Source organism: Sesamum indicum, linkage group LG15, assembly GCF_000512975.1.
Source record: "Sesamum indicum cultivar Zhongzhi No. 13 linkage group LG15, S_indicum_v1.0, whole genome shotgun sequence".
Lineage (NCBI taxonomy): Eukaryota > Viridiplantae > Streptophyta > Magnoliopsida > Lamiales > Pedaliaceae > Sesamum > Sesamum indicum.
Genome location: NC_026159.1, coordinates 6,216,731 through 6,241,136, shown reverse-complemented (window position 1 = coordinate 6,241,136; position 24,406 = coordinate 6,216,731). Strand labels below are relative to the sequence as shown.

The 24,406-nt window shown below is 32.1% G+C and overlaps 2 protein-coding genes and 5 non-coding genes across 8 annotated transcripts in view; 2 read left to right on the top strand and 5 right to left on the bottom strand.

Annotated features, from left to right (window-relative positions):
• LOC105178050 (CBS domain-containing protein CBSCBSPB3) lies at positions 432-9,183 on the bottom strand. 2 transcript variants are annotated; one of them, XM_020699018.1, is made up of 15 exons: positions 8,740-9,183; positions 7,621-7,783; positions 7,247-7,379; positions 6,702-6,872; positions 5,876-5,954; positions 5,666-5,779; positions 5,501-5,567; positions 4,828-4,933; positions 4,706-4,764; positions 3,025-3,131; positions 2,808-2,944; positions 2,247-2,329; positions 2,072-2,161; positions 1,214-1,234; positions 432-963 (listed from the first exon to the last, which is right to left on the bottom strand). In XM_020699018.1, exons 1-15 carry the CDS (start codon positions 8,889-8,891, stop codon positions 787-789), a joined length of 1,659 nt encoding a protein of 552 aa, XP_020554677.1. In that variant the 5' UTR covers positions 8,892-9,183; the 3' UTR covers positions 432-786. The 2 variants fall into 2 exon arrangements, with proteins under 2 accessions (XP_020554677.1, XP_011099699.1); XM_011101397.2 differs by lacking the exon at positions 1,214-1,234 and having other exon boundaries at positions 8,740-9,179.
• Positions 13,367-13,453, bottom strand: TRNAM-CAU. The gene is given in 2 exon segments: positions 13,367-13,402; positions 13,416-13,453. It is a non-coding gene; the product is annotated as a tRNA-Met (tRNA).
• TRNAM-CAU lies at positions 15,405-15,492 on the bottom strand. The gene is given in 2 exon segments: positions 15,405-15,440; positions 15,455-15,492. It is a non-coding gene; the product is annotated as a tRNA-Met (tRNA).
• TRNAM-CAU lies at positions 16,078-16,164 on the bottom strand. Its single transcript is given in 2 exon segments — positions 16,078-16,113; positions 16,127-16,164. It is a non-coding gene; the product is annotated as a tRNA-Met (tRNA).
• On the top strand, positions 16,725-16,796 carry TRNAQ-UUG. The gene has a single exon. It is a non-coding gene; the product is annotated as a tRNA-Gln (tRNA).
• TRNAQ-UUG lies at positions 18,396-18,467 on the top strand. The gene has a single exon. It is a non-coding gene; the product is annotated as a tRNA-Gln (tRNA).
• LOC105178049 (fatty acid amide hydrolase) overlaps positions 19,259-24,406 on the bottom strand; it is a gene marked incomplete in the record, with an annotated part of 8,059 nt that continues 2,911 nt past the window's right edge. Inside the window, 16 exon segments of the mRNA XM_011101396.2 lie at positions 19,259-19,339; positions 19,577-19,672; positions 19,763-19,824; positions 19,932-19,996; positions 20,550-20,618; positions 20,709-20,801; positions 20,916-21,019; positions 21,136-21,216; positions 21,344-21,418; positions 22,221-22,272; positions 22,375-22,446; positions 22,592-22,667; positions 23,244-23,356; positions 23,492-23,639; positions 23,800-23,877; positions 23,987-24,116. Coding sequence (XP_011099698.1) covers positions 19,280-19,339; positions 19,577-19,672; positions 19,763-19,824; positions 19,932-19,996; positions 20,550-20,618; positions 20,709-20,801; positions 20,916-21,019; positions 21,136-21,216; positions 21,344-21,418; positions 22,221-22,272; positions 22,375-22,446; positions 22,592-22,667; positions 23,244-23,356; positions 23,492-23,639; positions 23,800-23,877; positions 23,987-24,116 — 1,374 coding nt within the window.

Sequence of the window (24,406 nt, the reverse complement as noted above, 5' to 3'; positions counted from 1 at the left end):
AGAAAAGCAACTACTTCCTATGATTTTATCACTCTTAAGGCTCATAAAAAATACATTTAAGGAAACTATAGAAACTACAACCTTGCATTAATGACTAAGTACAAATACAAGAAAATTTGCCCAAGATTTGCACACAATATACACTATGCAACTCAAGGGCCATGGACATTTTTAAGGCACATCGAAATTGCAGTGGACATCCCCCAACTATTGGGAAAATAAACAACCGATCATGTTTCAATATTTCCCAGCAAAGCATCCAGTCATTGCCATGTGTTATACACTTTGCTGGAGAATTATTTCAGCATGATTGTGTGCGTATTTTCCCAGCAGTAGTAGGATGTCCACTGCAATTTTGATGTGCCTTAAAAACGCCCATGGCCTTTTGAGTTTCCCAGTATGTATTGTGTGCAATTGTAAGGTGAAGATGATTTCAGCGATCAAAACTAAAGTTAAATATCAACTCAGAATACAGCTGCAATACATTGAGAAACTGATAATTCCAAATCAGCAAGCATCATCGGTGGGATGACATGTTTCTTGCCGACAGAGAGTCCAGAGGCTCTGGACTACCAATTATTTCTAAACCATCTACATTTGCTTATGAACATGAAGTGAACACAAAATCATCGAACTTTGCCAGCTTTTGAGGTCTTGAATTATTCCTTTCACTCGCTTTTTGCTTTTCTCCCTTCTTACTGGAACATTGAATCATTTGATGGTAACGAGAACTGCAGCTGCTTGCTACAACATGATTCAACTATGCACCAAACACTACATGCTACATCATAATGTTGAGCGCTTCAGGTAGACCAATACCCCAATGCTTGTCAGAGCAACTGCTCCTGCAAAAATCCCGTAGTGGAGAGAAGCCGCCCCACCTTTCTCGGCAACTACAGTATCGGATGAGGGCTTCGTCGTTTCTTGACTTGAATCATAGTACTCCAAATGTAACCTCAAAATCTGGTAAAATAAGACATGACATCAGGAAATCATGATGGCGAAAAGTTGGCGATGCAACAGAGTGAATGGAAGCTCCGGTGTAAAAGAAAACAATATCATAACAAACGGATGGTATTTTTATCAGCAATATATCCACGCTAGTCACCGAAGGACACATGGGAGATGAAGAGCGAGAAGCATGTAATGAAAGCTGATTCACTTTTCCAAGATAGGGATTGGAGAAAGTATTCATGTTGTAGCAAAATGGTACCTGCTGACACTTTGAAATTCCCTGTACATTTACCAAGCTTAAGTTAATAACTTGCCCAGCAGGTGCTGTATTAGCATCTCTGCATTAGTGCAATACTAGAGGTAGTGTCGCGAAATGTCAACTCCTTTTAGTTTTGGCAACATAATGGCCTATGATAGAATTTATAAGGTTCTTGTAACTCTCTGTGTACTTCAATCAAGGAAGGTAAATAATTTGAAAACTGCAACTCATAAGTAGCAAAATGGAAACCTAAGAGATGTGAGCTGACATACCAAAGCAGACAACTCTAAGCCAGCTGCAAAGAAAAGCATACTAAAGATGCTGATTACTGTAACTATACTGATCCCACAGTTAAGAGGCGAAGAGCTTTGGCCGAGCTTCTGGTGGGGTTTGTGACCCAAGACAAGGGGCAAATGGCACATCATTTTGTAGAATATCCAAAGCACAATATCATGATAAAAGTTTTAGAGAACAATATATATATATATATTTATATACACATATATATAGACATTTATGGCTCTGGAGGATTTCAGATTCAAGTTGTCTCAAGTCGATCAGCATGTTGAATGCTATCAACAGAGACAATAACATCCTGCACTTTCTCTTGTTATAGTATCCTTGGTGAGTGAGCTGAATAAAAATTTCAAAGAACAAAATTTACTAGATCATCATCGTGGGAATGTTCTAAACTTTCTTCTTTAAAAGGTAAGTAAAAGCTCAATATTAGATCATGGATATCTTTACAATGTTCCTCCAATATCACCCAGCTCTCAGGTGTATGTCAACTCCCAGATTATTTCACAGTTTATCATATTCTGTAAATAAGAAAACATACAGGGAAACAACCACTCTCACCTTTTGTCCTGCTGATCTTGCATGGGTTACAGCACTAAGAAGATCTCCATCTGTTGTGAGGAGAACTTTATCACCTTCATCATCTTCATACTAGAAGATAATACAGAAAGGGCATTAAGAAACTTCTCATTGAAAAGCAAATAACGAGGAATTTTCTATATGCTTATATACCCACCAGAAGTTGGGGGCAACTTTGATCACTGGATGCACCCACCCGTTGCATAACAGCAGAAACAAGTTCAGATAAACTGTCCGTGCCTGGTGGGAAAGACAGAGAGAAGATTAAAGCATTAGAGTAAACAGAAAATCTTCTATTGAGTTTCTTCATTAAGCTTGAATGTATTCTTTTGCTTTCTTCATTGAACTCAATCATGAGATGACACGTATCTCCATATCAGGACCAGCAGCATGAGATAGTTTCGTGCCTGACAATCTTTCGATTAGTATATATGATTGTTTGTTTGAAGTTCCATTTAATAAAGCACCATCAGCAACAATGCGCTGTCTTTAGTATTGCTGGTCCCTATCGTCACATTCTGGTACATGCTCTCTTTTAAAGGACCCAAATTTTTAGGCCTCCACACAGCTAGATGATTTGATGGCACTTATTCATAAAGATCACTCTAAGAACTAAAGATAAGACGCTCCAAATAATCACAGATCAAACATGCGTCAGAAGATGGGTAACAACTGAAGATATTAGTGAATAATAACCATACTAGCATTGCACACTGACCAAAATTAAATCGGTGCACACGCCCTTTTTGGTCCTTGAATTTGAAAGAAAATGAATTCCCAAGACCAAGAGAAGGGTAGGCAGACTTGGCTTGTTCTACACCCTCTGATGTCGCATATTGGGGCATAGACATTTCACTGTATAAAAACGAGCAAGAAAGATCAGTATACAAACATCCCAATAATCAAGATAATTAACAAGAAAAGTAGAGTAATACCTGTGAGTGTCAAAATCATCCGGGGGCTCCAAATTAAGTGCTGAATCCCAGAAATTTTGCAACACTGTATTTGCAATATCATTACCAGTCCCGGAGCTACTTTCAACCTTGAGAGAAAAACTAAAGGAACTTAATTCTTCCCTCCATCAAGAAATATATACAACACACTACCATGTCCATTAATCTACTTTGTTTGCGTTAGCAAATACCAGTAATTTGTCAATACAAGTGGCAAGTTTCGGGGAGCTCATAATCCGACAAACATGCAGACAGTAAAGATACACTTATCTTGACAGAACTTTCCCTTCTCTATCCTAGAACATAAAGCAAAAGTGGAGAGATACAAGATCAGGGTCATTGTAGATAACGTAATTAATTACCCTTACAAAGTTAATGATGATCAAAAAGAATTTGTAAGAGCACTGATACATTTAGTTGTATATCAATAATGTGCAAATGCAGAAACATGCACTATATTTGGATTAACTTATTTTTCAGACTGAAATACATTTCCCTTGGAGAATGAGTGAACTCTGAAATGAAAATGCTTTTGGGAGTTGAAAAGTTGAACCAATTGGGTGCACAGATTGATTGGACATTACATTTTGAAAAATATGTTTGTTTTACTTGTTCTCAACTGGAAACAAAGAGTGTCTTTTTCAAAATAGAACCTTACTTTCTAAAAATGAGGTGTAAGCCTCTGAAGAAAGGGGTTGCAACAAGTTTTATATTCTTAAATGTTCTTGGAAAAAATTCAAATAGAAAATGAGAGAAACAAACATTTCCTTTTAGTGTAAATTACAACAAGTTCTCCTTAGGTTTGGTATAATTACGAATACCTTTGAAAATTTATAAATACCCTCCTCATATTTGATGAAATTATGTAATCTTTTAATGGAGGTCCAGAATTTTCAACTTTTTGCCTTGCTGTAATTTTTTCTTTTTAAAAAAAAATGTAAAAAAAGTGGATGGAAAATTTGAAATATTGTAAAAAAATTATCCACTTATTCGATGAAAACACTACAGAAAAATTTTAATAAATAAATAAAATTATAATTTATAGCCCACAAGGGCGTTTTAATCACTTCACACACAAAAATTGGATAAAAACCTAAATTGTTAAGCTGTCAGTAATTTGGGGGGCATTGGTAATCCTCCAAACAACGAAGGGTATTTGTAATTATGTCAAATCTCACGACAACTTATTATTGTATTTTACGCTTTTTTTATATTGAAAATGCCAAATAGAAAGATGAATCCAAAACTTAGCAGTATGTTTTATACACAGGTTGACGAGGACAGCATAAATTCTGATTGACATTTTCATCCCTCAAAATCAGAATATAAATATATATATATATATAAACCAGTACCCCTTGACTAGTATGCAGCCACTTCGGACAAGATAAGTATTCAGTTCCACGTCTGAAAGAGTCCTCTTAGGTTATCAGAACATTATTTCAGGACAAGAAAACCAAGAGAGTGCTTAGGATAGGGTATACATGTGAGTAGGCAAAGTTCTCATCTCACCAAGAATTGTTAGGTAGTATACACTATGCAGTTTATGTTAAAAAGCTTCTATCAGTAAATTTAGAGGTGTATCAATCACTAGTTGAGTACAAGTCACTACGCCAAAAATTTAAGGGGGCGTGATGTGGCAATCAACAGAAAAGAACTTTACCATAGAAATTGCTGCATGAGTTATCTGCAAAACATCCAGACAGGCAGCAATGCCTCCATCTGCCAAGAAAATAATGTTAAAAATTTTTGAGAATGGAAAAGAGAATTTAATGTAGTACTCACCTTTGTCAACAACAGGAAGATGCAAAAATTTCCCATCATGCATGATATGCAATGCCTCAAGAATTGTTGTCTCCAGCGCCGCAGATTCAGGGTTAGGCGTCATTACCTTGAGAAAAGGAAGTGGCATGAAAGCACAATAAGTTAACAGAGACATCTTAACCAACAACCATGATAATCAGGTGAAAGTTAAGGAAACTATTTCATTAGATCCATGAAATTAAATTTGTGAAAGGGGAATCACTAGTACTCTTCGTAGTCAAGAAGAAAAGTGCAGAAATAATCCCACCACAGTCACAACAAGCTCAAAATAAAGACCAAGGGGCGGGGGACCATAGACTGAGCTATGAGTTTCATGACATCAACAATTAGAGATTACAAACACACAGCAAATTAAGAATAATTTACTAGTCATGCATCCACACAAGTAATTCCGAAATGGGCAAACCAAGAAAACAACTATCAAAATTGCTTCAATGTTAAAGAAATCTGTCAGAAAGTTATATGATTCATCTGATAAAAATAGTGCTAAGTAAGCTGGAAATAAAGCCTCATAATAACTTTCCATTTAGAATGAGGGGCAAAAGCATAAAAGTTAGTCAAGTAATTGATGCAATATGAGAGAAGCATGCTGCATATTTGATAAGAACCATGAAAGTAAAAGAAGCTGGCATACCTTCTCCACTAGAGTTAGCTCAGGAGAAAGGTTTTGGGACACAACTCGCATGAGTATATCTTTTGAGCTGAAACAAATTTCCAAAATTTAAACATGAGCTTAATCATTTGCAGAAGACCACATATCATTTTAGAGCAAGCAAGTTTTCTGATCAAAAGATTATACGTGAGAATCCCCTGCATACTGTTTCCTGTCATAACAAGAACTGAATTGACCCGTAATTCACGCATTCTTTTAGCAGCAACATAAACAGGATCTTGAGGAGATACAGTTGCAACCCTGAAGACGTGACAATATTACAGACTTAGTAGCGAAAACAATGTCAGGGAAACTGTAGCATCACAGAGAGGAAGATCCTCAGCAAGTACAATTTACCTAGAATTTTCGGAGATGATAGCGGATAGAGAAGGCTTGAACATGCGTTCCCTAAGTGTTTCTATCAAAGCTGATGGTGCTGAAAGGCAAAGAAAGAATGAAAGTTTTTTATCAGTATTCGATGTTATGCAAACAGAAAGACAATACTAGACGATACAATGAACATGAAAATTTATGAAATGCTGTAAACTGCAAAAACTAATACATAGCTAGTATGAGCTGCTTTAAACTTATTATATGGATTAAATTGGCACTAGTCTACTACATTGAGCGTTGGGCTTAAGTATCTCCGAAATGCAGTTTAGCTGCAACAATTTTCCAGGCCAGTTTATGCTGAGTTGTTGCACTGATTTCATATAAGATCCTAGAAGAACCATAAGGATAGACAAGGCACAATCATCAATTTTTCTATTATATTCCTTTCACTACTTCCATTTGCAACAATGAAGCATTATAATGAACAAACGAAAGGCATGTCCCAGAATAGGTAATTTTTACCCTATTAAAGTTTAATATTTGCAAGTTCATAATATGCTGATGCAAAGTGTAAAGGATGTTGTGTGAGTCAACTCTACAATCACCCAAGGGCTTCCTTCATGCAGATAGAAAGAAAATGGACCTTACTGACAGCAAAAATCACTTGCAAATTAATCAACCTTCACAAGAATATAGGATTTGCAAGGAAATGAAGAACTGCAAGTCAGAATTACTTCTCTAACACTGAAGGGATAATTTTATTTTTCTTTGTCGTTTGGAAAAATATAGTTTATCATCCTAATATAGAAACCAATATCAATAGCAAATAAACATTGAATTTGGAACTAACCGGAGAAATTGCTTCCAAATTGGCGTTCTACACCTTCAACTGCAGCTGCAATAGCACTTCCCTGCTCAGCAGCCTTCTCCATTCTTGATATAGCATCATATAGGCATTTTGTGATATCTAACAGTGCTATAACTTCACCATTCTCAACAACAGGGAGGTGCCGGAATTTCCCTGTTAAAGAAAATAAATCAGTGAACAGTAATTATAAGTAACAAATATGTCAATAAAAATGCGAACAGTAAAAGAAGTAATTAGCAATGAACATTTGTGCTTTTGAACGAAGCAAAATATCAGCCGCATTTGTGTTTCTGGACAAAGCAAAGTATCAGATGAATTAGAAAGAGGAAGGGTTACAGCATCAAACCTGAAGGGAGGTTAACATAATAACTTGCTAAAGTTGGCCATTCTTACAACAATTTTAATCAATGCTTAAATACTTGCATGCACAGCCAAATACCTAAGCTCTAGTTCACTACCAAATCATAATTTCTGGGCAAACAGCATAGAAATACTCCCGAAGCAAACAAGGCATGGAAAATATCAACCTTGGACCATCTTCTGCAAAGCCTCAATAGCCAAAGAGTCTGCGTTCACAAAAATAGGATTTCTAGTCATCACTTTTGAAATTACTGTCTGCTCGGGCCTCAATTCCTCAGCTATTACCCTGGTTGCTATGTCCTGCGCACAAGAGTTTCAGTAAAATTAAATTGATACTGCTGCACATTCCATCTCAATAATTGCAAAAAAGCATAAGGATCAGTTTAAGTTCATCTCATTAGCATATGCAGCACCATCATCTTCGAATCCTTTCTCCGTTTTGCTTCCACTTAAGAAAACTGATAAACGAAAGAACTAAAAACAAACAGAAGAATGAAGCAGAAAAACAGAATTTCGTTCAGAATGCCCATGATATGAGTACCTTATCAGTAACAATTCCAGAAAGCAAGGCATTAGCATCGGTAAGCAGAACAGCATCCACGCGCCTGGCTGCCATCCTTCTACAGGCATCCAACACTGTCGTCCCCTCAGGAATTGTAAGTGCCTTAGATAACCGGAGTTTCTTCACCGTCCTCTCCGCAACACTAGACATGCATGAACACACGCAAACCAAACACAGTCGATCCCAGATCATATGGGTTCCATACAAGTTACCAATTGAGTTTGAGTAAACATCCAAGTATATAGGTACAGAAAATGACAAGTAAATAATGGTAACCGAAAGTCTATCAACTTGATATACTAGATAAAAAAACTGTTCGAACATAATGTAATCAAATGGTGTAAGACAACACATATAAAAGCATACACATGATCACTTAAATACACATACATATATAAGAAATCATAATAAATCCTAAGCATAAAAGTTCAACAAAATGAGACACAGCACAGGTCCAAGCACAAAGGTAAAGGAGAGAAGGGGTGATTGTCCCGTAAATGTCCATACTTCCATATACCATACATGCAAACACAATACAATCAAGAGATAGCACCTTCATAGAAAAGGCCAATTTCACCATTTTGCCCCATTAGAGAAGATCATGTATGCATAATCCACATTCAATCAAGGGCAATTTGGTCGTCTCAGTCAAATTCCACTCAAAGCAAGCGTTTTAGGGTGCATGCGACAAAACGACATGGCCTGCCAAAATTATAGGAGAAATTTTATGGTATCTGTATTTTACTAATTAAGCAGTAGCACCAATCCTCTAAATCAATTCCAATTCTTCAGTACCTTTTATCTAAAATAGATTACACAAAAGCTGCAGTGCTTCTCATCTCACTCTCTAATAATCAGTGTTCTTCCAGTTAACTACTATTCCAAATCTTGCATGTAACACGGGCTTCGAGCAAATGAACGTTTCCCACTAAAACCTCATCCTGTACAACGATTTTGACTTTCACCTTCAAGTCCCAATATACGTCTACCCAAACATATCAATAATCAAACTCAAATCTCCATCCAAAAAAACAAAAAAAAAAACAATGAACCATATATGAATAATATAAACAGGTAATCTATCTGTGGGAAGCTTACGAGTTGGAAGGGGAGGACGGCTTAGCATTGGCCCCATTACTGACGGAGCCGTTCTCAGAAGAAGCCGCCGACGACTTCTTCACGGAAGAGGAACTGCGCCTCTGGGCCACACTGTTGCGTCTCGGAGCCGGCGGAGCCGGCGGACCACTCATCTTCCTTCTTAATTATACGTAAAACAAAAATAAAATCTACGTCAATTATATTTTCTTATACCACCGCGATTACGACGAGCATAAGGATTCCAATAAATCAAATCAAAAGAGAGGTTAGGGCTGGAGCAGTCGGGGCCGCCCTATCCCTCTGCTCTCCTCCTCTTCTCGACCTTCTCCGATGAGAACCGAGAGAGTCAGAGGAACGTGGCTGCGTGGGTCTGGTGTGGGATTTCAAATGTGTTTTACTTTCGCTTTTGTTTTGGTTTTATAATATAGAGAGAGAGAGAGAGAGAGAGAGTAATCGTTGTGGTGTTGAAGATGCGAGTGTCTTTGTTTGGATTTGTTTATTACATCCTGCGGCTGTCAGCTCTTCTCCAATCAATTCTTTGTGTGCGTGTTTTCTTGTTAGTGTGGAGTGCGTCGTAGACTACAAATTATGTGTGAAGAAGGAAAACTCATTCCTATATTGTTTTGTTTTGTTTTTCCCTTTCGGGGGTCTCACGCTTTGTCTTTTACTATTTTGTTTTTTCGTTAGATCACCATCACAAATTTAACATAATTATAAATATTTTTTATTATTAAAAATTTTATCAATATTTTTATTATTATTTAATAAAATTATATAATTTTTAAATGAATGTTCGAAATTATCAATTTTACTCTTTTTATATTTTTAAAAATAAACAGTAAAAAATCTTTAGAAAAGCAAACAAGGTGGATAAAAAATTATAAAATTAAAATATCAACTTAAGTCCATAAAAAATTTAAAAAAAATTAAATTATAATTCATAATTTACAAAAGCATTTTGGTCAGTTCGGCATAAAAAATGGATGAAGGTCTAATAGAAGTGAACGGATTTAATCAGTTGTTTGACGGCCGTTAAAATCAGAAAATATTAACAATGAGCGAGTATTTGTGATTATGTCAAATTTCAGGAAAAATTGTTGTAATTTACTATTTTTTATTATTATTAAAGTGTTTTTGCCACCTTCGGTGTGTGTGCTTAGATTTTCAAAAATAAAATAATTAAGATTGTTTATATGAAACTAATTTTTTTGTAAAACTTTATAATGAGTAAATGAAAATCTAAAATACCATAAGGAAAATGAAGAAAAATAGGAGAGAGAAAAAAGATAAAAATATTGAATAAAAAAGAAAGAAAAACTTACTTGATATTAATAATAAATAGATAGATTCATGATAAATAAAAATATAAATAATTTATTGATGTAGTTTTTAAATAAAAATGTAAATGTGAAAAATATATGTGTTATTCTATAAATGGTCTAATTTACACTGGTTAAATTATAATTTATATTATCTATATTTTACTATCTACACTATTATTAATGGTTCTTACTTATTTTTTATTTTCTATTTATGTTTCAATGTTTAATTTTATTTTTTTATTTATTATATAACTTATAATTCACCCATTTATGTAAGCATACAAATATTTTAAAAAATAACAAAAAAAATATTGCTGAAAATCTTTATAAAGTACGACTTTTGTTATGCGCAATCTATATGTATTTTAAGATATTCTTTTGTTGATATGAATTTAATTTATAAAATTAATGTCTATTTATAATATATATATGCATCAAATATACCCTTATTGCTGGTTAATTTCATAAGGTGAGGTCACTGACACATGCACACGCACTTTCTCTCTCTAAGATGTTTTTACTATTTAAATTTTTCTAATTAAAATTCGAAAAAAGAGAAAATACTTCATTATTTAATAATTAATATTATTATAGTTAAATAAAGAAAATATTGGGCATATTTATTGTTATAAATTATACGACTAGAAATAATCATTATGTTAAAATTTTAAAATATATCAAGAAATAACAATTTATTTTATTCTAATAGCGTTATGCTCATTTTAGCCATTTTATCAATAACCTTAGACAAAAATACACAAATATTTTCTTACCTTTTGTCAAATGACGAGCTTATAATTGTAATTGCAACTGTACGGCACATTTAAAAAATAATACTTACACAAACATTTCCTGAAAAATATTACACTAACACCATCAAGGAATGTAATTGTAATTTTGCAAAAGAGATGAGTGTTTGTGTGTTTTTGGCACAATTTCAGCAGGTGTCAATATAATTTATCCTATTATATATTTATTGTATTTTATCAACAAAAGTTTATAAATTCAAGATTTACATTAAAAATTCATTTTGTGTAATTATATTTTATTTGTTTACAAAACTTTTGAATAAGAAAATTACACAAATAATTTTTAAAAATTATGTACACGCATAAAACGTATGGCACAGGTTAGGGAATAGTTTGAAATCAATACTTCTCAAATATTTTCCCTTTGATTATTATTTTAAAATTAAAAATAAAAAATAAAAACACAAACAAACAGTTTTTTTTAAAAAAAAAAAAGAATCATACATATTGTAATTTGAAAAGAAAAGATAATCAATTAGTTCGTATGTTTTAATTTGAAATAATAAGTATATTGTAATGTTTTAATATTGACGGGTATCTGTCGATGAGGTTTAGTTTAATTGACAAAGTTGAGGTCCCTATGACTTTTAGGTAATGGGTATGAATTCCATCCACATGTGAGTTTTTATTCTATTTTAATAATAATTATCTTTCTATTGTAATAGTTGCTATTGATTATTAATTATGATAAATTACAACTAACTCCTCTAAGATTTGTCATAATTTCAAATATTTTTTTATTATTTGAAAAATTACAAATATCTCATAAAATTAACGAATGGTTAACAAATACCCTTACATCTGTCGTGATAATGTATTTGCTAAATGAGAATTAATTTCAAAAAAATATGTATAAACTTTTAAATAGGAATATTTTTTTTTATAATTATAATAAATTTTATAATATAATTATGAGATAATTATAATCGAATAAAACAAAAAGGAAAGCTTACTGATAGGTATCCAAAAAATTATACCCACACACCGCAACAGACGATGGCTGCCTTTCACGACGAAAAGGGTTTCGTGGTGCTGCCGTGGAGCTTGTGATGAGGGGTTTGTGGCAGGCAGGGAGTCCTGGGGGATGCCCATCGAATTATTATTTTTATTTAGATAAAATTATATTTTTGGTCCTATAATTTTAAATTGTTAGTACTTTTGATCATGTAACTTATTTTATTTACACATTTAGTTCTTTTTTTCAACGAATTTAATCATGAACTTTGGTCCTTATTTTTGGTGAATTTAATTATGTATTTACAGTTTTGGACTTCTTTACACTATAATGGATCTCATATTTGGTCTTGTAACTATAGGTTTTTCTAGAACCAAATTTGTCAACAGATAATTTACCATAAAGAGACCAAATGTGAGATGCTCGTGACTAAATTCGTAAAAAAAAAGACTAAATATCTAAATTGAGTAAGTTACAGAATCAAATATGCTATGACTTAAAGTTATATGACCAAAAATATAATTTTATCTTTTATTTATTTATTTTGTCTTTATGCTATTTGTTATTTTTACAATTACCAGAAATAGAAAAACAATGTAGATAATTCAATTGTGGTTTTTATTTATTAATTTTGTGTTTTTTATATATATATAGAAATTCATTTCGTGTTCAAAATTGGCATTTTGCTTTACCAATGATCTGATTTCGAAATTCAAATGTATTGGTGTTTATTGAACAACATCAAGTAGGCCCTGATCGTAATTCTATTATGTTGGCAGGAATTAAAATCAAGAATAATAAATGAGATATGAAATAATATACCTAACATTTTTGAGTTACGTATTTATGAAAATAATTTTAATTGTACATTCATCATTTAATTTCATTTCGCTCATACGGTGATAAAACTTGCTATAATATTTATCCTATAGGACTAAACATGCTAAGTTCATAAATCATGGGATCAAGAATACAATATACTCTATTATGCAGGACTAAAAGTGCAATTTTTCCAATGAGAATTGCACGGGTCTCAGGGGAAGTTTGGCCCTTTTGATAACATCTAGGTGTAATTTTCTCATTTTAGACCGTACATGTGTGGTCTCCATATTACGCAAAATTCTTTGAAATTATTTCAAAAATATATAATGTTTAAAGTATATTATTTCAAGACAATATGAAATATATATATATATATATCATAATAATGACCATAAATCAGAAATTACTACAAAAACGAACAAATATTCACACGTACATGAACTTAGAATTTGGGCACCCTTAAAGTTAGGTATACAATTACTCTTCATTATAATAAAATTATAACTATACCCTCCGAATTAATGTAATTAATTTTAAATGACGTAATTATAAAATTTTAATTACATCTTTGTTAATGCGAAAGCATGGTTTTAGGAAAAAAATAATTATTTTTAATTTCATTATTTAATAATCATAAATTAAAGAACGGTTAGGATTCAATCAACACAACATTGCTTTTCTCCAGAGAAATTGAATGTAGAAAGGAAAAAAGAGGTGAATGGGGTGAGAGAGGCTCGAACTCTCGACCTCAGGATCACTCAATAAAGCTATGAGACCTACGCGCTAGCCAACTGCGCCACCACCCCAACGCTGTACTATTATAATTTTTTGATAAAAACACAAAAAATAACATTTTAAGTTTTTCTTCAATAGGATTTAAGCAATTTACTTGCTGTGATATTGCAAATAAGTAAATTACTCCTCTATATAAGAAAATAATAGCAACTTATCACCTCATATGTTTTAAAATAAAGTAATTTACCTCCCTATATAAAAAAGTAAATTACTATATTTTAAAAACAAAGAAAGGTAAATTGCTATTCTTTTTTCACATGAGAATAGTTTGCTTATTTATAATATTACAAAGGGATTACTTGCAAATTTTTCATTCTTCAATATATTAATTATTTTTATATTTTGATATCTAAGGTTAAAGTTGCCATTATTCAAACATCGATTAGTGATAATAATTATAAAATTCGATTACCAAAATAAATTTTGCCCTACCAATAAAATATATGTACTTGCAAGGGACGTTAGAGTGATTAAATAGCAAGAGAAAATAACTCATAAGTACCCGTATTAACAAAATATGGTACTGTAATTTACTCTATTTTCGATAAATATATTCCTCAAAGTACTCTCCAAAATAGGTAAATGGATTTTAATAATGCATTGCATATGTTTTTTATTTTATTATTTTGGGTTAACTATATTAGTAGGTATTTTAGATTTTTTAAAATTCTAAAATTCTACCCGTTTGATCTATTTTAAAATTTTTAGTCTATTAATTTATTGGTCGGACCTAATTAGGGCCTGCCTGTGTTGAGTTTGGATTATGCCGATTCATGGGTTGGGCCCGAGTTTAAAAATAAATCTTTTTAAAAATTTGGGATCACCTCAGAATTAGTCATATATAATAATAAATTAATTTTTATTCAAAAATTTTTAAGCTGGTCCATATCGATTCTAAATAGTGCAGCCCATTGTGCAGGTTGAAATTTGGGTCTGGCTTAGGGTTCATTCATTGCTAAGGTTATGTTTCCTTAACATTATTTTTTGAATTAAAATATAAAAAAAAAACACAGTATTTTAATCCATTTTAGAAATTTAAATTTTTACAAGTATTTTTCTTATTTTAAATGCCACCAAATAGCAAATAATAATTAAATACATTAGTAAGTCCGCATGAAAAAAATAAATCGGACAACAACAAATGAAACTATTATATAAATAGACATACGATGTATTCAATAAATGAAATCCAGCTTATTACTGCGGCCAAGCATATGACATGTATATCTTAATTTTTTATTTTATTTTTCTAATCTCAAAATATATTTATTTATTTTTAAATGGATGAAGGAAAATTTGAGGGGAAAAAAATAAAGAAAAATATGATATTACGATGTATGTTTTATATTACTAATATAAAAAAAAAAGTTATCTACACTCACAAATGACGGTTAATGACACTGCTGCACCAATTTTTTGTGAAGACACCCGTCAACTAATAAGATAACTACCTTATTCAATTTTTTAAAATTTTACATTAACTGATAAATTAATTTTTTTTTTCCTTTATTTCTATATTTTTTGAATATAATGTATTGTTTTATATATTTTACTCTTATTTGTAATATATTTTAAAGCGTAAAATTTTATTTATTATATGCATACAGAGACTGCTTGCTACAACTGCTAGTGATATAAAAACACTCTATTAATATATTCAATTTATCGGTATGTTAATTTTAATTTTTTAATATTTTATTATTATTTGTTTCATTATTCTCAACTTCTACATCGTTTTTTTTCTTCCACTATTGTTTAGTCAATTTTCAATATTTTATAAATCTAATTAATATATTAATAAGAATTATAAATTCTTGATGTAGATAATTGAGATGTCAATTATGAGTTATTGATATTAATTATCAACTAATAATTATTTAGATAATCATAATTAGGAAAGGATGAGCACATTGTTTTGTTCTCCATAGAAAATTGAATGTAGAAAATGAAAAGGATGGATTATGGGGTGAGAGAGGCTCGAACTCTCGACCTCAGGATTACTCAGATAATGCTATGAGACCTACGCGCTAGCCAACTGCGCCACCACCCCGCTATGTTGTTTCAATAGTACTGTATTTACATATACACTTCACCCAATATCTCTAGAACCCAAAACTTGCTCCATTAAAGAGAACACTCGCCCACACCCTGAAAAATCCACCCTTGCCTGCCTCCCCGCCCCGTCCCACTAATAAGTAATATTTTCAGTAAGTTATATCATTTCAGATATAAATAATATAACGTAGTTTTCTATATAAAATAAATTATGTAATACAGGGAATACATTAAATTAAAATTATTTTTTATTAAGTAATATCATTTTAGATATAGGCAATTTAATGTAATTTTTGATTTAAGTGAATTATAAAATATAAATAGTACATACAATTAAAGTTTTAATTTTTCAATAAGTAATATTATTTTTGATATAAGTAGTTTAACATAGTTTTCGATCTAAATGGAATAATATAATACAAGAAATAAAATTATCTAATTTTTTTATTTTTCAATAAGTAACATCATTTTAAATTTAAATACTTTGACATAATTTTTGATATGTTAATTATTAGTCGTTGATATTAACTGTAATTGATTTATTAGTTATATAATTATAATTAAGAAAAATGATGAGGAATGGGGTGAGAGAGGCTCGAACTCTCGACCTCAGGATCACTCAACAAAGCTATGAGACCTACGCGCTAGCCAACTGCGCCACCACCCCCTGTTGATGTTTGGTTGAAGGATTAAATATCTAGACGTCACAAATTTTCTAATAATTACTTTTTAAAGTTATATTTTATCAAAATGTATTGATTAAAAGCTACGATTTGCAGCTTTTTTTAGCCCCATTGCAAATTATTTTCTATATGATATATACATTTAATTTCTTTCAACCATAAGGCTACAGTTGTAATTTGAAATCAACTGCTATCAACATCTGTATAACCAATTATTAAATCACGAATCAAAATGGAATAATCATATTTTTCAGAAATTGATTTTTTCATCATTAATTATATAATTGTTAAATTAATTTTTAGGCTGAAATGATCATTTACAAATCTATAAACGGAAAAATCATAATATGTTACTACAGTTTGTTCGCATAGGATTCGAATAATACTTTTGATTAAATGAGATTTGGTGGGTATTTGAGTTGACATGTAAGAGTGTTCATTTTATCTTATTATGGGGTAATAATTTTAGATTTCAAATTTTGTTCCGAATATATAAAATGCTAACAAAGAGAATATATACTACTTGGTCACGAAATGGCAGAGGGGTTCTATGGTGTAGTGGTTAGCACTCTGGACTTTGAATCCAGCGACCTGGGTTCGACTCCCGGTAGGACCTTTACGTTGATTTTACACTTTTTCGTTTGCATGGTTTTCGTTATTTATGCAAAATGCAAGGAACAAAAAATAGAGGACTTGTGTCTTATCTTTCTTGGGCTGGTTGGATTGTGATTATGAGGATTTCTAATCGGCCCATTGCACTCTTCTTCTACGACATTTGATATATTTATACGTAAATCTTTATGGTTAAAAGATATTAATATAAAAATAATATTTAACTTATTGCATGTCAAATAATTTTTTTTGACTAAATTACTATAATAACAGTGAAAATATATTTCCTTACATGCATTCATTTGTGAAGATATATAAGGATAATTTTGTTATACAATGATTTATTTTTTACCTGTAATAGTTCAACAATAAGTCAATCGAAAGTAAATATAAAATTTTTATCCAATTTTTTTGTTCATATTAGCAAATTCGATGAAATTTAACTAACGGAGTAACTTATCTTTCAGATGAAAGCAAATCTTAGAGTATATAATACAAATTTTCAAATTACAAAAAGTATGCATATAATTACACCAAACATGTAAAAAGAAAAGTGTAATTATTCCATAATATAAACATGATATTCGGTATGATTAAGTAAGACATGGACCAAATTCAACTAAGTAAATGATGCCATATTCATTATTATTTATAATACGAGTCCTTAATCAAAAGAATAATTCCAATTTTTAGAAGAGTAAAATTGTAGTAACCCCTTATGCTCCGTTTGTTTGGCAGGAATTGAATTTAGAAAACAATGTGTTTGTTTTTATGTAAATATATAATATATATTACTATAATAGAATACAATATTCTACTCTTTATTTGGATGTTTATATATTGAGCACATCTACACACAGCCATATTACAAATTTATATAAAATAATTCCATAAAAATACAGGAAAAAAAAAAAACACGACTTAAGATGTGGGAGAGTTAAAAAAATGTGTGCTACCAACCCAACAGATAAAAAATAATATCTCCCTTAAAGGAAAGTCTGTAGTCAAACTTATCAAATCATCGTAATATGGTAGATTATTGTAATACGCTCAGTAGACAAATTGTAGTCATGTAATGGAGGTAGATAAGGAATGAAATGGTATTTTACCTTAACCTATCCTAAATTATGTAGTTTTGTAATAGTATAAAAAACCCCATTCAATTAAGAGGAGGAGATTTTTTGTAAGAACTCTAGACAATGTGTCGAACTGCATCTTAATAATATAAATACATCGACCTCACTTTTTGACGGCATCAATAATATTTAGTAATCTCCATGAAAAGGAATAGAAATTCCTACAAAATATTGAGATTTATATTTCCATTCCTTTTTTATGCAAGATTCCCTGGTTTTAGGATATGTTACCTTTCCCAAGTCTAAAATTTTTACCAAACCAAGATACATGATGCCCTGTAATTAAATTTTTTTAGGGCTATGTTTACTTCATGGGTAATTATTTTTTTATTATAAAAAAATAAAAAATTATATTAATATATATTTTTAAATATTATAATATTATTATTACGAGTTGTGGTTTTGCTTTTGTTATATGATTCTTTAGTTTGGACAAGTCAAGCTACTAGGTCGCTTAAGACCAAAGAGGTTCTATGGTGTAGTGGTTAGCACTCTGGACTTTGAATCCAGCGACCTGGGTTCGACTCCCGGTAGGACCTTCTCTTTTTTCTGTGTGTACAGATATGTAATTGATGTTTTCGTATGTAAATAATAATTTTTTTAATATTAATTGCCCTTAGAATCACATACGAATTAATTAAAAAATACTTTGTCTAATATATTAAGTTAAGAGATAAGTTTTTAACAATAATCAATGTTGTCATGAGCTATTCGTTAAGCTTTTCAACGGTACAATTTTAAATTATTATTATAACTGATGTTATTATAAGTTTTAGATTTCTAATAGAAATCCTAAATTGATCATAATGAAGTACGTTACACATCACTTACCAGAATTGAATACATATATATACTATACTTGTATTATGTACGTACCTCAGCTCAAATATAATACGAGTTTTGACCAATGAGATTATGAATTTAAATCCCGTCAATATATGAGTATTGATTTACATTAATAGTAATATTTGATCTACTATAATAATAACTATTGATTGAAATTCGTAATGTTATTATTACTGATTCCATCAAAAAAAAAAAAAAAAGTATAATACAAGATTTGTTTTGAGAACTTGAAAAGTGAGTATTAGATTAAAAATTAGTTTTTTGAGAGTTCCATATAGAACATAAACTTTATTTTATTTTAGTATTGGTCTCATGAACATTGAAATAACCAAACATTTAGGTAAAAATTAGGGTTCCAAGAAAATAAGGTAATGATGTTACTTAAAAATAAAAGTCTAAGAAGTTACATAAATTCTTACACAAAGTATTTGGAGTTAAAACATGTGAAATCATAAAGGGTAGGGGGGATAGTTCATAGTTGGAGGTGTTGGGGATGATTTGCTCCTTAGCAAGCAAGCATGTCAAAGAAGACCTCTGGCTTCTTGTACCCTGATTTGCATAGTGCCTGAAAACATCATCTTCATCATCAGTTTCTACATTAGAACTTCAATCCCCAGGATAAAGAACATTGATTTTGATTTGGAAGTTCCTATGTTTTTATGTGTATACACGTGGCACACGCATTCTATATGTGAGCAACAAGAACTGTGTGAGAGAGATAGACAGACGCGAATACCGTTTTTAGTAGAATTTTTAAGCAAATTTATTGGACTACATGTGACGAATTGTGGTTGTAACTTACTTGCAACGCTGATGCAATGTGAATAAGAAGTGATTCCGACCATGGCTTCCCGATGAACTGGAGGCCGATGGGCAAGCCAGATCTATCGTATCCGACCTGCCAATTGAGGAATTTTAATGATCAAGTTGTGTGTGGAAACTGGAAAGCAAGAGAAGATTGTAGTGAAGATGATCTTTGATATCATACAGGAACAGTCACTGCTGGCAGTCCCAGAAAGTTCCCTGCTATCTGGTATCGTACTAATGCAGCTGAAAAGTATTGGGCAAACGATTAGTTTCATTGACTTGAGACTTTGCAGGACTAGCATTTTTGACATGTAAACAATGATCAGATATAAGTTTCAAGTATAATTTACCTCCGTTTATGTAGTCTAGTTCACCGGTTTTAAGAGCATCGTCCTCTATTGTGTATGCAGTCACACTGTTTAAAGAATTAGGCAAAAGATGCAAAACGTCAAAAGAGTATAGGTGAAGTCATCCAGAAGCATGAAGTCTCCAATTAGCCTATAGACAAGACTTAAGTTGCAATTAGCCGGATATCTCGTTTTTCAGAATCTTTTCTCAAAATTTATTTTATTTGAGCATATTTGAAAAAGTTCCCCCCATTTTTTTTTCTTTAAATCTATTTCCAGCTTAAAATCAATCGTTATCATTAGAATGTTCGAAATTTTGAAAAACCATTTGATACTCATACTAAATCCAGAAAAGACATATCACATCAACAATGAACATTATGTTTTATATGAGAAACAACTCATTCAGACACACACATTGAAAGATGTTTTCATTTTTCGAACAATCACTTTTTCTTCAAATTATTCCTAAAAACGAAACTATCCCTCCAATTGCAGATTAAGTTTGTTATGTTTCCACGGAATCCTTTTATCTACCTCTTAAATTATTGAGTTAACACTACAAGAGAAAGAAAATTCAATTAAACTATAGTGAACTCAAGAAGAGAATGAATTTCTTACCCAACAGTCGGGGTAACGATAACATCTGCTACAGAAAATATCTTTTCATGGAACTGCAGTTGACGTTTCCTGCCAAAAAAAAGAACAAAAACTATCAACAGAATCCAAAGAGTATAAATTGTTACAAATATCATTAAATGTCTTTCATAAGTATGTTACCTTATTCTCTGTGCATTTAGATACTCGTGACTGTGGAAAGAACTGTACACTGAAAGACCTACTCGGACGTCCCATCCGAGCTCTGCCCTATTTCTGTTTCATTTAATAGCCCAAAAAATGTCAACATTTAACTCTTTCATTCAACTTCTCAATTCAGGAAAAAGAGATATAAATTGGGACGTGTTAAGCAGATAAAGGAATACTCACATATTCTCTAGGTAGCTAGCTATTGAATCACTACACTCTGATCCGATTGTTAGATAATGTGCCAAGCGCATGACCTCTATATCCGGTATGGTCACCTCTACAGACTATAAACAAGTGGATGCTCGATTATTTGTGCTCGTAGCCCAGGGGTTCAATTGCCTCAGAATACTGAAAATTGCAGATAGTGAAAATTTTGAAATTATGGTTGGAAGTTCTTTACCTGCCAGCCGTATTTGTCTGATAATTTTGCAACAGCATTAGAGCAGCACTCTCTGATATCATCACTGCAGTCATTGAACCACTGACCGAGCATGTAGAGATTAACATAAGCATGAATTGTAGTTCCGATTACGAGAAAATGAATTGAATGGTATTTCATGTTAAGTTGGGAAAAAAGGGAACGACAAGAATGGATCAGAACTACAAACCTTCCTGTATATTGCCATTTTGAAGTCGGAGGACATGTAGTTTGCAGATTTCAGCAGCGGCAAACCTATTTTTGGCTGGATTTTGTTCCCAGCCAGTACAATGGAAGCATTGAGTTATTTAACTGCTACATTTATTTTTCCACATCAATTGAGAGCAAAAACTAATTGTATACACTCAATTTCCTAACTGCTGCATATATCATCTGTTCCTGAGTGATTTTTCAGTTAACATATAGAAATTGATATGTGTTTAAGTGTCACAAGTACAAAATGACCAAACTACTCCGTCATTAAAGTTTAACTATTAAACTTTCCAAGGTCCTTGTTGCTCTCGAATGCGTTGATCTGGAGTCCTTTTTAACCATTGTGTATTTTGATTAGATAGCCCTTTCAAAAGTTGACACATGTATGTGACGTGATTGGCTCACATTGATGCCTAATTATAAATATCGTTATTTCTCTAACTTCCAAGTAACCAGTTAAAATTTTCTTCTCTATCTTTACTTTCCATGACCTCCTACATGAACTTACATACGTATTAGACTGTCCTCCAACAATCCTAACTGTATCTGTGGTTTCAAGTTCAAGTCCCACGAACAAGAATTCAAACACCATTCAAATTGAGCAACCAACAAATTTGACTCCTTTGGTTTGACCTGATAAAAAAAACTAGTTTTTATTCTCATTAGAGCATGAGAAACACCATGTTCTTACAACAAAGGAAGGAGAAATGAAAAAAAAATGCAACTTCTTTGAAATTGTAAGCCAAACTCCTTAAAAATTGTTTTATACCCCAAAATCTACAAGTAGATGTAGATGATAATTTATTAATTGGACACTTGACTGTGCAGCAAAGAACATGTAAGGTGGCTAGTACCATGGTAATGCCGGAGTGATCAGATGGAAGGCCACCACTGATAGCTGCATAACTGGAACATTGAAATTGTTGTTAAACGTTCAAGAATGAATAAAAGGTGCAAACAAGGTTAAGTAGGGTAACATAAAGAAATAAGTCAATCAAGAAAACCAACGTAATGAGTGCATCCTCGACTGTCGCTGCAAGAATTCCTACCATCCCAACTGTATAGTTTATGGGAAGAACCCTACAAATTAGCAAACGCCTAAGTCAAATTGAATGCAGAAACTTTTCCAAGAAACAATAGCGTAATACAATGATAGTGAAGTTTACCAAAAAATTGTATGATATTATAATAGATAATAAGCCGAAGAAAACATAATGCAGCATACCCGTTGTGTGGCACGCGTGCAAACGTTGGTTTCAAGCCGACGACACCACAAAGAGCTGCAGGAAGCCTTACAGATCCTAACCAAATCACAAAAGTAAACCATTAGTTTTTGTTATTTCCAATGGAAAAGTTCTTGAAATGGAATAGAAATTCAAAAGCACTTTCTGGACAAACTAAACTTTAGATTTAAAAGATTGTTAATTGCGTTAATCTCTCTTGAGAAATGTGTATTACTGACTATATCCTTCTCTCACTTAAAATTATAAAAATCTCCTCTCCCAATTTCCATGTTAAGAAAAGGGGGCCTATATGATTATTTCCCTTAAGATTATAATAAGAAAAATTAGACCAATATGCTTCTGGAAATAAAATATTAATACAAAAATTAACTTTTTAAACATAACCAAATGTCCAAATGGAATGGGGTAATATATAATATAAAATTAGAGAAGAAGATTTATTAACTTAAAAAAGAAATGTATACATTCAAGAATTATACCAACTCTCATCGAAGATCATCTTAAGTGAATGTGCAATTTGTTCAACTTTATACCACAAAGGGTTCAACGTTTTTCCAAGAATCCAACTGCTAAATCCAGTGTTGTTTCCTACTACTAACTAAAATTAAAATAAAGATATATGAAAGGTGGTACCTCCTCCATCAACACCAAGTGCAACAGGGCACAATCCGGCAGCTACCACAGCAGCAGATCCACTGGAAGACCCTCCAGTAATCTTACTTCTATTGTATGGATTTCTAGCAGCCCTTTAACAACCAAACGAGGATTAATCACGAATCTTTATGATCTACAACAGCCAGTTCCACAATTAACAAAGAACAAAAGCAATAAAAGAACTTAAAAGAAAATCATAAATCATCTCCAGTAACCATATACATTACCCGTAATGAGGATTTATTCCACTTATTCCAGCCCCAAGCTCATGCATATTCGTTTTGCCCACTATTATGGCGCCACATGCTCGGAGGCGGCTAACGCAACACGCATCGTTTTTACATTGTCTTACTTTGTGCAACCACTTTGTACCTCCTACATTAGCCAACTATTAGTACTCAGGCAAATAACCCAACTTAGTACTAGATTCTGTAAATTGAGTTCATCCAAGAAAATTAAACTGCATCGACCAATCACCAAAATAACTCCAACGCATCATACTCAGCTATCAACTTAGACTTTAAATTGGCATAACCTGTAGTTGGATATGGCATACAGTCTATTTCATCTTTGATGGCAACCGGGACTCCATCTAGGATTGATATTGGCGCTCCTGGAGAAACAAATATTAACAATACAAAACTTATGTTCTATATTCCATCCAGAGACAAAATGGTAATAAGTTTCACCTTTCTAACACAACAGTTTACATAGTTACATACCTTGTGCATGCCGAGCAGTTGATTCTGTAGCCTGCTTTAGAATATCTTCCGCATTGTAGTTAATAAAGAATGACATCTGCAGATGTCGATTAGATGACTCATGAACCGAAGCGATAAATCGATCTGCTACCTGTTCGAAACACAGAAGTTTCACTCAGAAATATCATCATTGCTTAGAGAACGGACACAGAAGTGGATGGTAAAAGCATATGGTTCGAGATAATTGTAATTTAGTATAACTCAAAGATGCGTTGTTCACATACGGAAACTTATATTTGATGTTTTGTCCATATACAAGATTCAGTTTATGTACCATTTTTGGAGTTGTTTGTCCTGAGGTATAAGCCCTGGCGTAATCCAATATCGTCCAGCGCTCGAAACTAAGTTGCGTACTCTTAGGTATGTCTTCTAGTGATTGAA

Excerpts from the sequence above, each read along its gene's own strand:
- LOC105178050 (XM_020699018.1), bottom strand. The coding sequence starts at position 8,891 with ATGAGTGGTCCGCCGGCTCCGCCGGCTCCGAGACGCAACAGTGTGGCC. Across the intron at positions 4,765-4,827 it reads TCTTCCTGTTGTTGACAAAG|ATGGAGGCATTGCTGCCTGT; the intron begins GTGAGTACTACA and ends TTTTCTTGGCAG. Across the intron at positions 1,235-2,071 it reads CAAGATCAGCAGGACAAAAG|GGAATTTCAAAGTGTCAGCA; the intron begins GTGAGAGTGGTT and ends GTAAATGTACAG.